This window comes from Dendropsophus ebraccatus, chromosome 9, assembly GCF_027789765.1.
Source record: "Dendropsophus ebraccatus isolate aDenEbr1 chromosome 9, aDenEbr1.pat, whole genome shotgun sequence".
NCBI classification, from domain to species: domain Eukaryota; kingdom Metazoa; phylum Chordata; class Amphibia; order Anura; family Hylidae; genus Dendropsophus; species Dendropsophus ebraccatus.
Genome location: NC_091462.1, coordinates 70,390,693 through 70,406,835, shown reverse-complemented (window position 1 = coordinate 70,406,835; position 16,143 = coordinate 70,390,693). Strand labels below are relative to the sequence as shown.

The window sequence follows — 16,143 nt, the reverse complement described above, 5'->3', positions numbered from 1 at the left end:
AATGTTTTAAAATGTAGAACAAGATATAAAAATGTAGGCGGAAAGCTGCAACGAATCTTCTACATGTGTTCAGTGTTTTTACATATTCACAGCCACATACAGCAGGCATTTTTATATACTGTGTTAAACATACCTTCACAACTGGTAGATAATGACACATGACAGCATCCAGAGGCAGAAAGAAAGAAAAAAACTAAAAATGATTTTTGGTGTAAATACTTAATACTGGACCTAAATACATCTTCAACAGGCAACACAGTTGACTATTTTTTCTTACACTATTTGACTTGCACCCGAGAACAGTATAGTTTCTCTAAGACTCACCAAAAGACTAACGAAAATACTATGTGTGAACATAGCCTGGCACTCTAGCCACAGTAATACTATTCACAACAGCCCAAGAACTGCATCTCAACAGCAGAAACATTTACAAAAGAACAGCTAGCATTCAGTAGTGGAGTATAATAGGGGCGTTTCGGGCGGCAGCCCGGGCCCTGAGCTCCTGGGGGGCCCATGACCACCCAAAAAGACTTATACTTTCAGTGGTGTACTGTCTCCTGGCTACACTTCCGCCATGATTTGCAAAAAATCACTGTTTTTTAATGGCAATTTTGCACAAATCAGGACATCATGACATTATCTGTCCTGTACTATGAACACCAGGCTAGTGCTGCCATAGTTACAGTGGGGTGGGGGGGCCCAGGCTTGGTGAACAGCCCGGGGCCTATGGTAAAGTTAATCCGCCCCTGTTAGCATTAGTTAGTGTAGTATGTGACTGACATGTATGTAAGGAAGCCAACGAAGGCAATCTTTACCTTGTTCTTTCTGCGCTGTTTATTACTCACGCTAAGTGGTGTCACAGCAGTACCCTGGTTGATGCCCAACTAGGTCACATCCTCTGATGGCAATCTCACCCACACTTTTGAGTAACTTAGAGTCAGTGGCAGCAAATTCTTCAAAGCTTCTACATACAGCATAGAGATCTAATCTGTCAATGCCAAGTGGGCATTTCCTGAAATTATAAAACCATGCTGCCTCTGATCACTATCCACAGAGGTGATTAACAGGCAAAGAGGTTTCTACATCACATGCTGCCAGAGATGATCGAACAGGGGCCAGGTTCAGGTTTGTAAGAACCCAAACCATCGGCATTTAACTCCCGCTGCCTTCCCGCTCCATGGGGAAGGTGGAGACAGCCCGAGTACCGCCTGGAAAACAGGGATACAGCCCAGGTAATAGTCTGTATTCCTGTTCTCCAGGCGGTACTTTGGCTCTTTCCACCTTCCCCACAGAACAGGAAGGCAGCGGGAGTCAAAAGGCGATGGTTTGGGTTAATATGAACCTGAACTGCAGCACTGTTTGATCATCTGTAGTTACAGCTCCATCTCCACATGAATGCCTACATAGAATACTGCAGAAATATTGCATACTGCGCATACTGTGCGCTTCCCACAACGAAAATATGGTAGGAAACATTGTTAAATCAAATCAAATTAACCAATGTGTGAGATAGGCTTAAGCGATCGCAAAACGAATTTTCCGTACGATATATCGTACCGTCTAAACGCTGATCGTTATGAAAAAAAAATTGCTGTTCCGACATCGTTAATCGTACAATCGGGCCAATTATCGTTTCGTGTAAACGCACCATAAGTGATGACAATTAAAGAGTAAACGTATATTGGAGAATGTTATGTTGATTTATGGAAAAAAAATTAGGCCCTAGTACTCTATTGGGCAAGCTCTAGCACATTTGACTACAGATATTGCAGCTGACTGCTGGGCTCTGAACACTTGTAGGTTGCCGAAGTTGGATTGCCATAAATGCTTCAATGGCAATAAATCTGGTAACTGGACAGGCCAAGGGGGTACTGCAATTCCTTGGAAACCAGCAACATTCTGCTGAAAAATGCCAGTTGGAAGTCCTGCCTTGGAAGGTAACATGTGGCCACAGGATGTTCTGTGCCTTTAATGAGCTGTTATTGACCTTTGCTGCACTACTAGGGGTGACTGACTGTTGTATGGGATGGCTCCTCAGATCATCACACCAGCAGCCGAGGCAGTTTGTGACTCCACAGGAAAGGCGAGGTTAAAGCACCCACCAAAAAGCCTTCATCCTCAAATCCAACCCATCCAAAACATAACCTGAATTCATTGATAACGATCATGCAGTTTCAGTACCTAGCAGTTCAAGTTTCTTGTTTACATCCCTGTAAACAAAGGCAATAGTGACTAGCTGTCAATGGAAAACACAAAATGGACTTTGTGACACCAGATTTTATTATGATCCAGGCAGAGACAGGGGTGTTACAGGGGTGTCACTCTTATATCTAGATAGTGGATAAAGAAAGTATGGAAGTTGATCTGTCTTGGGCGTTTGCCATGTGTGCGTGTCCTCATGTTACTAAGGCTCTCAACATCTCCTAACAGCTTGGTCATAACGGCCTTGAAAGGCAGTTTATCAAAACAGCCGTCCTGCTTCTCTCTTTTGAATGATATGACACCTTTCAAAGTCTGTCAATTGGTTAAAATGTGCCCAAGGCAAGTCCAGCAGTCAACATTCTTACACAAAGGGGTAAAATACCTAAAAGTAGCCTTTGAAAGCCTTTTTTCCATAGGGCAGCATGTTTATGCCCTCCTGTGTCAAGACCCAGTGTCTAATCAGACCACAAGCTTCAGATCAAATCTGCTGCAGATCCTGTACGTGTGAACGCACCCTTCAGCAGATTTTTTTTTCTTTATCAATGTTTTTACTACAGTTTCGTATAACATGAAATACGTTTGACAGTTAGTGTACACAGCAAACCAGAGAATACCCAAACTTCTAGCCAGGGCCGTCTTAACAGCATTATGGGCCCCTTTTTCAAAACTGTGACTTGGTTTAAGAGCATTGTTTTGGTTTAAGAGCTCCCTGTATTGGGTGGGAGGGCGGGTGGAGGAGGGACATGGTCTGAATAGCGGGGTCTACAGCTCTGTACTCTGACCCAGGAAGTCTCACCTGCCAAATCATAGCAGATCCACTTCAGGCTGGGGCCTACATCAGGGGACAGGACTGTGGGGGTAATCTCTCCATAGCTGTAACCCCTCTCTCCCCGGACAGAGAGTGCTGCATGTATGTGCCCCCATCTGTCCTGCTCATTCCTGCTCCCTGCAGTCTCTGTCCGCCCTTGTGTTTCCCATCCGCTCCATTACTGTACAGTAACTTATAATATCACAATATGTTTGTTTCATCTGTTTTACATGTTATTCAGAATAATAAATCTTTATTTTTTGGGTGTGGAACCAATTGTCTGCATTTCTATAATTTCTTATGGGAAAATTTGCTTTGGTTTAAGAGTGATTTGGATTACAAGCACGGTCCTGGAACGAATTATGCTCGTAATCCAAGGCACCACTGTATATTGCCTATAATAGTGATTGTCATATATGTTGCACACATACAGTATATCACTATTACAGGCAATATACCTTACCACCTATTTATCTACCATATAGATACAGGTATAAGGGTGGAGCAGTAGGTAGGTGGTTATATAGCCTATAATAGTGATATATGTGTACAAATATATATATATGGGGGGTACAGGTATATGTGGGGTATACAGGTGGTGGGTAAAAGCCTAATTAATATATATTGGTGCCCCTCTCTATATATGAGACATGTTGCTGTCCGTCTGCATATACGCCATGTTGTCTCCCTGTATACTGTATAATACAGGGAGTCTGTGTATACTGTATTATACAGTATACAGGGAAACAACACGGCTTATATATAGAGAAGGGCAAAACAACATGTGTTATATATACAGAGGGGCAACAACATGACTATTATATATGAGAACCATGTTGTCTCCCTGTATGTATACTGTATAATACAATATACAGGGAAACAACATGGCTTATATATAGAGAAGGGCAAAACAACATGTCTCATATATACAGAGGGGCAACAACATGACTATTATATATGAACCATGTTGTTTTGCCCTTCTCTATATTTGAACCATGTTGTTTCCCTGTATATTGTATTATACAGTATACATACAGGGAGACAACAATGGAGTGATAGGTGAAGGATAAGTATATAATACACTGCTGTATACACTGAATGGAGATATATACACACACTCAGGAGGAGGATAAGTATATAATACATTGCTGTATACACTGAATGGAGATATATATACACACTCAGGAGGAGGATAAGTATATAATACATTGCTGTATACACTGAATGGAGATATATATACACACTCAGGAGGAGGATAAGTATATAATACACTGCTGTATACACTGAATGGAGATATATATACACTCAGGAGGAGGATAAGTATATAATACACTGCTGTATACACTGAATGGAGATATATATACACTCAGGAGGAGGATAAGTATATAATACACTGCTGTATACACTGAATGGAGATATATATACACACTCAGGAGGAGGATAAGTATATAATACATTGCTGTATACACTGAATGGAGATATATATACACTCAGAGGAGTTACACCCCCGATCCCTCCCCCTCCCTGTTTACCAGTTCACCCACGGCCCTGTCTGCATCCCTGCAGAGAGCACTCCCATGATTAACACCTTCCCTGCCAGCTAGCCTCCCCCCTCTGGTATCAGCACATACTCACTCAGGCTTTGTGCTTCAGGCCTCCAGCTTCTCCTTCCTCTCAGGGCTCTGCTGGTGACGTCACTCTCCTGCTCCGCACGGGAATGCAGGGGGTGAGAGAGACCTCTAGTGACCGGAAGCAGAATGCAGCTTCCGACCACAAGAGCGAGCTGTGCACAGCCCCTATCTACCAGCGCTGATCAGGAGCACTCCCAGTTAAAGGGCCAGGGAATATGACACAGGGCAGGGGCCCCCTAGGACGCATGGGCCCCCGGGCAGCCGCCTACCATGCCCAATGGTTAAGATGGCCCTGCTTCTAGCAGCAGCATGGATTTAACGCCGATCGGGTCAGTGCACTTCATAACATGTGTGCTTTAAGCTCCAGAACTGACACCAATCTGTATTCCAGGATGGTAAAGGGTTGATAGCGATGCCCTTATGTATTGTGACCAACAGCATGCTACACTATATACAAATTACAAGTAAAGATTTATTGAGGGCGGTGACATACCACTGGGGGATAGAATGAATCGAACAAATCAACAGCGAAGCAAAGTGTGTCCTGACCTGAGCGATGTCAATCAAGTCAAGAGTGGTGACTCTACAAAGGAAGGGCAGCACTCCTATGACTCTTTGCAAGTAAAAGCTATTTTCATAGTTATTTTCCTAAATTCTACTGCCTCAGTCAGAATATACATGACAAGGGCATTATTGTAAACCTGTTACTGCGTTGGATAAAAAGTTTAGGATGATTTAGGGAACTAAAATCCTACTATGAGGATATAATTTGTTAATTTTACATTTAAAATATAATGTAACCTTCAAACTATGCCCTATTGCTTTTACAACCACTGTGTAAAATGAAGGGACCGAGACAACACCACAACTATCCAGTGATAGATGTTACTTATAAACTTTTTTCTAGCAGCTTTGCAAATGTAACACATTTTAGAAGAATATCGTAACAAATATTTATATTATAATAAAAATTTTTAAACTATTGTCCATGCTATAAGACAACTCCGAAAAATGGCTACTTACCAAACTGTCGTACACTGTTTTCCACCCATCCTTAAGTCTCATAAAATCCTTCCGAATACCCTTAAATCTAGGAACAGAATCAAGACGGCATATTTCATCCCATGACTTTTGGGGCAACCATGTACATGGATTGGAGTGAGGGTTGTCCAGTCCTAGACCTCCAGTCAGCAAAAACATCCATTCTACTTCATCAATCTGAAACAATATTATGACAAGATGGTTTTTAGCTCATGGATAAATCAAATGTGATGTACTGCTGGCACACACACACTCTTTTGGTCAGGTTTGGTACTGTAGACAGATCGATAAGCTTTACAAAAAACTCAATATACAGTACGTTGCAAAAAAGACTGAAGAAAGGTGTATAAGTCAAATAAAAAAGTATATTACAACAATTTTCATGTATGATCTACTCTGGGCGTTTGCTAAAACTGCAAAGCCTATCTTACGAAAGTGTAGAAAAATAACATAAAATATCCTATGTACAAAACCAATAACACACCCACACAATTCTTTTGCGTGTTGCTTTATCACCCTCGATAAAGCAACACGCGAAGCGTGCGTCGGGTGAATGGTGAGGTGGACTCTTATACTAAGGACATGTATGGGTAACATTTACTTTTTTCCTTGATGGTGTTCCTTTTTGTATAGTCACTTGGAGGTTTACTTACTTTATGCAATACTTACCCAGTGCCCAGTATATGTATATATATATAGGTTCTGTATTTATTGTTATTTATTGTGTGATTTAATACTCTATATAATTGAACCTTGTGTCCACTGGTTTGTTGGGGATTTGTATAGCTCCAGCTCCCTTGATATGTATTTTTAATAAATTTTTTTGATATATCAATAAAAGATAACATTTCTATATTTTGGTCTTGCATTCATTAGTTATTTTTTGGTTTTAGTAATTTGGGTGCGCATAGACCGCACTATTTGAGCCTTATGCATGATGACAGATTATTGAAGCCAAAGCCAAGGATGGATTTGAAAAGTCTTAGTCTTTCCTTTATGGCCTGTTCTCTGTTTATAGTTGGTTCCTGGTTTTGGCTTCAAAAATCTGTCAGATAAACCTCTCTGTGTAAAGGCACCATTAGCTGCAGCACATATCTAAGGGTGTGTTTACACAGACAAATTTTCCATTGCAATTATTGAAGCTAAACCCAGGAACAGATTACAAATACAGATCAGGTCTTAACAGGGTTATCCAGCAAAAATCTTTTTCTTTCACATCAACTGGTTTGAGAAAGTTATAGAGATTTTTAATTTAATTCTATTTAAAAATCTCCAGTATTCTAGTACTTATCAGGTGCTGTATGTCCTGCAGGAAGTGGTGCTTTCTTTTCAGTCTGACACAGTGCTCTCTGCTGACATCTCTATCCGAGACAGGAACTGTTCACAGCAGCATCAAATCCCCATAGAAAGCCTTTCCTTCTCTGGAGAGCTCCTGTCTCGGACAGAAAAGTAAGCATAGAGCACTGTGTCAGACTGAAAAGAGATGTAAAAATACAGTTTAAGGCTATGTTCACACAACGTAAAACATTTTTTTAGTCTCAAACCTCCTGTTAAGACTTGTCAATAAATCTGGTCTCTTTCGAGAGGGTGGGAGTGCGCGTGTGCGTGGAGGGGGTTATGGTGGAATTGGTCAGGTCTGGTGTGGCGGTGTTATCCATTTACAGTATGGTGGTATTGGTCAGGTCTGGTGTGGCGGTGTTATCCATTTACAGTATGGTGGTATTGGTCAGGTCCGGTGTGGCGGTGTTAAATGTGACACCTGGAGCTATTACCTACCAATCCACCAATTCTGTGGTAAGAATTCCATCATACAATATGCAGACGGCTCTAATCATTGATTCAATGTGGAAATTTGTTTATGTTTTAAGCAGTTAAAAACCATAAAAAAAGAGATTCAGACAATGTCTCTGCATGTAGAGAAATGCATGTGGCCGAAACCACTGTCCCCAAGATGAGGCGTCTTGAGGTTTAGTGCATAGGGCAGCAGCAGCTGTTAATACAGCCCTGCACCACATACAGATATGGGATCATTAAGGTATCTTACTATAAAAAACTACAACCTTCACTTGGAATAGAACATTGCTGGACTATGGAGTGTTGTCTCCATATTTTTGACCAGTTCAGTGTTGCAAACCAACATACGGATATATAATATTTACATATACATACATTAGCACTCGTAACATGTTTTAATACAATGGATACTACGTACCAATTTTTCATGCTTTAACAGGTTTACTGTTAAGCAGAAAGAAAAGAGAAGCTTGTCCTTTTCAAACAGAGAACGACATACGTTTGTGTACAGAGAATATGTAAAGTGATCCTTTAGTATCTGCAACCTTAAAAAAAAATGAGAAAAGAAAGAAATTCAGTTTAGTATAGAAATGGTTTCATATATAGTATTATGTTTGCAGACAAAACGCATTATGTACAGTTGTATGCTTGTATCTGAGGCAGCAGGTGAGTTATCTCATGGGATAAATAATAATCATGGCTAACCTTTTTCTGAGCCAACCACCATTTGCATCACCCTAGCTACATTTGTTGGTGCAGACTGCGATGGAAAAACAAGTTTCAACATTTTTCCACTAAAAATGTTCACAGAAGAAATACTGAACTGTTTTACCTGTGATCTGTCATCTTTAAAATGTGTGTTTCTTAGGAATTATCTTAACGTATGACGCAAATAATTTTTAGTCACTAGGGCAAAACTGAGCTATGGTTTGGGTCTTTCATTTTACACTAAATCTGACTGACCTTTTTGCAATAATTTAGAACAATAGAAGCAATATCAACACCAATATGTATGTAAACTCCCCCCTGAGTTTTTTGATAGCCCTCATGCACTTCTAGGTGCCTCTGTAGCTCCATACAAAATTTTTGTATATGTGAAGATGACAATGACAGCCTGCTCAGCCCACCACTGCGCTGTCTCGCAGCAGCCAGTGATTGGCGGAGCGGGCAGTCACTCAACTGGGAACCAAGAGACATCAGGGCAACCATGGACAGGTAAAAATTGTCTTTTTATTTTCTATTAATTAGTAACCTGGTCTTGTCCCTGCATTGTTTTCTAAGGCTATGGACACATATGGGGCAAAGGCAAGGCCCACAGAACAGTGATGTCAGTGGATTACTTGTCTCTTCTGTGGGCAGGGTTGTAATCTGACTCACTGAAGAGATGGAGGGTATGTGATCCACATCACTGAAGGGAGGGAAAAAGGAAGCAAGAGTGAGATGGAGTGGATTCCGTCTAGCAGGTATTCATCATCCAGAGGGGATGAGTTACCAGGGAAAGCAGTACAGAATTCACTGTAACACATATATAAAGCTAGGGGTTACCTATTTAACCCCTAGCTTTACCCTGGACATACAGTTACGTCATGGATGTCTGTCACCAGACGACCCTGGATGTAACTGTACGTCCTGGGTCTCTAAGGAGCTATGAAAAGCGCTTGGAGTAGAGCGAGTTTCATAGGAGGTGGGGGCCGCCACCGTTAATGACAGGCTGCAGCAATCGCACTGTAGCCTGTCATTGGCCCCTGTAATGCCAAGTGTAAGTGACAGGAGCTTACAAATTTATATTTTCATAAATGATATTTTGGGGGTTTCGTCATACATGTTATGGTAGAATGAAAGACGTCATTACAAAGTACACCTATTCCGGAAATAAAAAGCCCTTACATGGCCCTGTAGATAGAAAAATGAAAGTTCTAGAGCTCTTAGAAGGGGAGGAAGAAAAAAACGAAAACGCAAAAATGAAAATTGGTGCGATCCACTGGGTCATTTTGGGCTTGGTCTTCAAAAGGTTAATGATGCAAAGAAGATTTTCAATGCTATCAGCAGGTTAGACGAATCTAACCTTCTAAAATCCCCGGATAGTGCCCGGGACACTGGGGAGGAAGGTATGTGTCTTACCTTCCTCCTTGGCACTGGTCCCACGCTGTTAGTCTGCGTAATCTTCGGCTAAGTGCACTGTTAGGAACACTGCCTCCCTCCCTCCCGAACGGGCAGGCCAGATGACGCTGTGGGGGCAGGGCAGTGCTCCTGGCCGAAGATTACGCACATTGACAGCACAGAAGAGGAAGGTAAGAAACATATCTTCCTCCTCAGTGTCCCTGGCGCTATCAGCAGGTTAGATTCATCTAACCTGCTCATAGTTCCTCTTTAAGCCCAGGGCATGTACACCTGAACAGGGTAAGCAAGAGATAAGAAACCAGACCAGAAAGCATCTCTAACTAAGTTAGTTTAATAGTGGATCCTCTGTATAAGACATCAATGAATATAAAAAAAAGGAAAAATGGCAGCACCTTTATGCCTCTGTTCACACTGTAGGTTGCACGCTGCTTGTGGCTTAAGTACAGACAAAAATACAGAAAGTGCAACAGCAACCCACAGCAACCCCCCCCCCTGTTGTACACACAATAAAAACTTTATCTGTAGATATTGAAAAATGAGGATCTTAGCAAACTATTTGATCAAACAGAGTGTACCATGACACGTGGTGCTAAGATCCTCATTATTCAATATCTACAGAGCAAGTTTTTATTGTGTGTACACCGGGGGGGGGGGGGGGGGGAGTATATACGGTAAAAGCTTGCCCCTGTGGGTTTTTGTTGCACTTTCTGAATTTTTGTCTGTACTTTAGACATCAATGAATGTAAGCCTTTTTAATCTAATAATGTTATTAATAGGAAATAAAGTATATAAATTAACCTACCTAGTTTGCAAATGCTCCGACTTCTCTGAGTTGTCTATTGACATAACAAAAAGATTAATAAACCAGGTTAGTGAGTATTGGTACATGGGCTCAATGTTAGCCAAGTCAGCAATGGAAAAAAACAGAATTGAAGAATGGATAGAGATGGGGCGGTAGCCCATTCTAGTGGAATCAATCTTCTTCTCTGTTGCCTCAGCAACTGTTTGCTTCTCGGAAATTTCATTTGCTAGAGCCTTGGAGGAAGACAATATTTTAATGGCAGTTTCATCTTCTAATATGTTGCCTTCTGAAGTTGAAAGTACTTCTAAGATCTTGTCCTCAATTTCTTTTAGTTGCCTGAAAAAATAAAGTGAAAAAGAGTTACACTGCAAAACATGAAACAAAATGTCCATATAATCTTATATTGTTAAGGAATATAAAATTAAGAAAATGTTTATTCAGGAAGTCTAAGGAAATTTATCAAGGCTTTGATAAGGCTGGAAGTTTTCTGAGGTGCGCACATTTTTGCATCAGCCTTGCTCAAAAATTTTTGACTTATAAAAGAGGAGTGGTTGAAGTTTGCTGAAAAATGTAAATCAGCAGGGAAGGTGATATACTACCTATTTGCAATTTACTTCATTTATTTTTTGCCTATTCTCTATATAAAATACAATACTATACATTCAGTCCCACTGGAAAACTGCAGTCGACACCCCGTCACTAAGGCCATTTGGCCTTTAGTAATAGCAAAAGAACAGACCAAAGACCAAATGCAGGAAGTGATGCCAGCTGACCCAGTGAAGATGAATTCTGAATGTACAGCAACCGGCACTGCTGCAGATGAGTACACTGATAAAAAAAGGCCGTCCACCTACTCAGATTGAAATGCAGAAGCATGAGCAGTACAATGATGCAAGCATTAACTATATATTTGAAGGAATTATTTTTTAGAAAAATTTGCATATTTACAGTTTATTAGTAAGGATAAAGGATACAGTTTTAGGCCATGTTCACACAATGTAAGAGACCGGCCATTCCATGACCCGGTCGGTCTCTGAAATGATCGTCCCGGCCGGTACTGCAGTACCGGCCGGATTATCTTTTCAGCCGCAATGTTCTGATGCAGGTGCATCCCTGCGCGCCTGCATCAAAACTCTCCACAGCACACTATGGAGCAAGCGGACGGATCCACTCGCTCCATAGTGTGCATTGACATGGTTTTCTGTGGCTGATATTCAATGAATAGCGGTTGCAGAAAACTGACATGTCAGTTGTTTGCGGTGCCGCAAGAGATCCCGGCCGGAGCATATACTAAGTGTATACGCTCCGGCCGGGATTCCTAGGCAGCAATGACACGTATATTTCCGTAAAAATTGCGGCCGTTGACCAACGGTCGTGGTATTACAAAAATATACGTTGTGTGAACATAGCCTTAAGGATAAAATAAAGGACTAACACATAATAAAAAACATAATTAAAGGACAAAGACAGGTAAAGTAAACATTAGGCAAAGCCAACTCAGCAAGATCTTATGGTCTCTGCAGCTTCGCCAACTGCAATTTGAAGTGTGATGATCCCCATATAAATAAAATGAAGTCAGAGTCCAGGTAGCGAAAGAAACCTTATGTGATGGGAACAAAAATTTAAAAAACATAAAAATACTCAGAGAGCCCCAGATCCTGAACTTACCCCTAAAATGGCCCAAATGAGTAATCCACATGAAATAAATGCAGAACCGTTATCAAATTTCTCTTCATTTACAAATTTTTGCCAGTCTGCAGCTTGATCATTATTATCTAAAACCATATTCCTATATCTTCTGCCTTAACCTGTTAGTCCACTATGTACTGTGTTGATTTACTTACAGTATATTTGGTTGATAGTATGGTACTCCCCAACAATGGCTACTTTGCCATATTATGCAACATTACCTATATATAATGTGCCAGTATTATTGTGGTATTATTGAGTATTCTGCTATCACAGTGAAATAGGTGACAACCAGGTTATCAGATTAACCCTTCTGAAAAGTGCCAAAGCAAGCAAGGGGTTACAACAAGCCCTGCTACTGTTGCTGAAAGGGACACCTTTACCGTGTATGAACAATGGAGGCTCACAGCTTGTAGGTACACGTAACAGGTTAACCTTAAAGAGATGAGGGGCTTCTCCTGACCCCTCTGATTTATAGGCCTGCATCCCCTGTGACCCTGTAGGTTCTTGCTAACCCTCTTCTACACATGGAACATGGCATGCCCCCCCCCCCTCACACACACACACACACACTTCCAGTAATCCATCTTATAGTCTCTGTTACTATATATGGATTTCCGCTGACAACAAGCAGTGTAAAGAAGATTGCAGGAAAGTAAGACCCTAGCGGGCAAGAGTTTATGGCTGTTGAAAGCAAAACTGTCATATTTTTTTTATTGCAGAAATCAGTAGTATAAGCGATTTTAAGAAACTCTGTAATAGGTTTTATCAGCCAAAAAAGCCTCCTTCTGTACTCAAGAAGCAATTTCCCAGCCTCCCCCCCTGACTTCTTATCTGTGCATTATCAGGCAAACACGTTTTCATTACAGAGAAGCCAGTGAAGACGGGTTCTGCTCTCTCCATTCTATCCTTATGGAGGGGGGAGGGGCCGAGGGAGCAGGAAGAGGTGACATGAAGGTCACCTGTTTCTAGACTCTCTGGGCACCTAAAACGCTGGATTCTGGGGTCAGAAGGGTCAGTGCTTATCTATGAACTTACTGAGAGAAGATTGCAGGGTGTTGTGCTGTGCAGGACTGCTCCATGCTCAGTTACTCCTAACAGCCCCTCCCCTCTCCATAGCCACATAATGGAGACAGAAATCCTGCTGCTTCTGCAGGGAGGGGGGAGGCTGGGAGATTGCTTTTTCAGTACAGAAGGAAACTCTTTTGGTTTATAAAACCTATTACAAAGTTTCTTAAAATTGCTTGTACTGTTGATATTTAATGTTTTCAAAAAAAAGACCCTGAAATGACAGTTACGCTTTAAAGGGGAAAGGAGTCATTTTTGGTAAGTTTAATGACTTCCAAAAAAAGATAGGAATCACATAGGCTATCACATGGAGGAAATTTACACAGGGCATAAACTACAAGAAATATGTGTGTGTTTGTTTGCTTTGTTTTTATAAGTGCTTATGCATCTTTTCTGTAGCGTGAAGCAGCGATTCACTTTGTCGGCATTCCGTTTGAAATATAAACATATTTCCATTATTATGTACATGATTAACAACAGAATATCATAAAGAATTCAGTAAGTGCCACCTTTTGTTTTCCGCTCCCTGGAGAATAAGTGCTTGTTTTTCTTCCTCAAGATCTGGTCTTTCTCGAGCAACAACGATACCCAGCAACTGATCCTGCATCCCTTCAGGAGTGATCATAAAATTCAGCAAGGTGACCTACATGATATAAATTACACTAGAATGTAAATAGTCACACATATTTTGCAATTTAATGAAGCAACAAAATAAAACCTTTGTTTTCGGAGGAGGCAGAATGTTTGACCTTTCAATAGCGTTATTTCTAATTTGTGCAAAAAGAGCACAGCATTTAAATGTGAACTTTAAAGCGTGATAAGCATCAGGCAAACATGCACAATAAATAAGAAGATATCTAATAAAACATCAACCTAAATCTCATTTTTCTACAGCAGTAACCTCTACAAAGAATAACTAGTCTAACAAACAGGATTTCTGCCAAAAGGCTAATCTGACGGAAATATCTTATTAGAGAATGTAAACAGTACAACTAGTTTGTTCATCTAAAGCTTTCAGTATAATTATGATATTAGGGGGTCTGTAAACAACATAAAGTTTAGTCTATGACAAAAAAAAAAGTGCCCGCTCTTAACTGACCTTGACAGACGTCTCTGGCAAATAGTGAGGATTTCTCAGTTTAGTTGTAATGTAGAACCGGAAATCAGGAGCATATTCAATTGTAGAATCCCCCAGACGAATACACACGCTACCTCCTTGTTTAAATGTTTGCTTTAGAAGAAGTGGCTCCAGAATAGGATCTAATTCTTCTCCGACATTTTCAAGTAATACTAAAATAGAGGAAGAAATAATATAAAATGGGCAGATTGATCCCAAATTTTAATAACAACACAGTGTAAAGCAATTTATTTCTATTATTTATTAACACAGTATGGTTAAAAAAAAAACAACACATAACTTTCATATGAAATAACTTTCTACAGTTTCAGGATAGTATAATATACCAATAATATCAACCCTTTCCTGAGGTCTTTGATGCATGTATGCCCAGGTCACACTGAAGCAGTGCACTACATTTATTCCTCTTTGCCTTCTAAGAGACATTTTTCCACCTACGGGGCTATTTGGGCATTCATTTTTTTGTGCCATTTTTACTGATATGCCAGCTCTTTCCCTCCCCTTGATGACAGCTCCTTGTCTAGGTTAGGTAAAAGCAGTGGTCTGGCTGGTGTGTGTACATACATAGTTGTATAGAAATATAGTTTATATATACTGTATAATATATCAAAATAAGCATAGTGTACATGGAAAATTTACTATTAACATCCTCTTGAAGATTTTTTAACCCCTTCATGACCAAGGGTCAACGATGCACAGATGTCCAGAGCACAATGAAGCTGCGATCTCTTTCTTGCCTTCTAAGAGCCATAACATTTTTATTATTTTTTTTGTACATTTTTTTCTGAATATAACTTTAAAAAAATCTGCAATCCTGGCATGTGGTTTTTTTTTGTAATATTTTTTAAAACTTTTTTTTTTAAACACATGCTGTGTGGGGGTTTTGATCAGTCAATCACTTATCCTGTCACTGACTTCTTAAAATGCTGCAATCGCCATGCATCGTAACGTTTGAGTGGTTAATGACAGGCAGCTGCATGACCGCGGCTGCCTGTCATTACCTCCAATGCCAGCCACACAGATTTGTATGGGACTGCTCACATTGTAGTCCCGCACACATTTAAAGCCCCTCCACTGCAGGAACGTATATATACGTTCTTACTGCACGGGACATGTGCCGTACACTGATTGGCTGATGGGGAGCCGGAAGCTTCATACAGCCGTGGCGTCAAGCAGGTAATGTATGCTACGGCCGGGGCTGCGAGTGGCAGGATGCAGGGGATTAAAGGGGCTGGGTCACATACAGGCAGCGGAATAAAAATTTCGCTGCAAACTCGCAGCGTGAAATCCGCTGCGGATCCGGTACATGTTAAGCTACCCTAAGTATGTATTTATGTACTTTCTAGGAATTAGACAGTATGGGTTCAATGGTGGCTCAGTAATAAGCACTCTTGCCAATGAAAACATCTGGAAGGAATTTGTGTGTTCTCCCCGTGTCTGTGTGGGTTTTCTCTGTATTTTTCCCACACTCCAAAACATACAGATACTGTAGGTTTGGGAGCCCTATTGGGGACAGGGAGTAGTGTAAAGTGCTGTGGAATTAATTAGCACTTTATAAATTATAAATAAAGAAATTATTATGAGTAAATTTGTATTTTTTTTTCTCAGAATGATACTGATGTTCTTGATGCAGATTTCTGAGCCAAGGTCAGGTTTCAACAGGAATTAGAAATATAGCGGAAGGGCTTGTACATCTGCTTGCTGGATCCACTTTGACATTAGCAAAAAAAACAGCGGTGATGATTTTCTAAAAAATACACTGTGCGTGAAACCATCCTAATGGCTTACAAATATTCAATAACTAACAAGCCTGAAGCCCCAGCTATTTGCAATAATGTTACTGTAATGC

At 40.6% G+C, this 16,143-nt stretch overlaps 1 protein-coding gene across 3 annotated transcripts in view; it reads right to left on the bottom strand.

Annotated features, from left to right (window-relative positions):
* DNAH7 (dynein axonemal heavy chain 7) overlaps nt 1–16,143 on the bottom strand; it is a 262,909-nt gene that overhangs the window by 33,102 nt on the left and 213,664 nt on the right. For all 3 annotated transcript variants that reach the window (XM_069983597.1, XM_069983598.1, XM_069983599.1), the window contains 5 exons: nt 14,256–14,446; nt 13,666–13,799; nt 10,400–10,735; nt 7,895–8,021; nt 5,665–5,859 (listed from right to left, as the gene is read on the bottom strand). In XM_069983597.1, the coding sequence (XP_069839698.1) occupies nt 5,665–5,859; nt 7,895–8,021; nt 10,400–10,735; nt 13,666–13,799; nt 14,256–14,446 (983 nt within the window). The remainder of the gene's footprint in view (nt 1–5,664; nt 5,860–7,894; nt 8,022–10,399; nt 10,736–13,665; nt 13,800–14,255; nt 14,447–16,143) is intronic.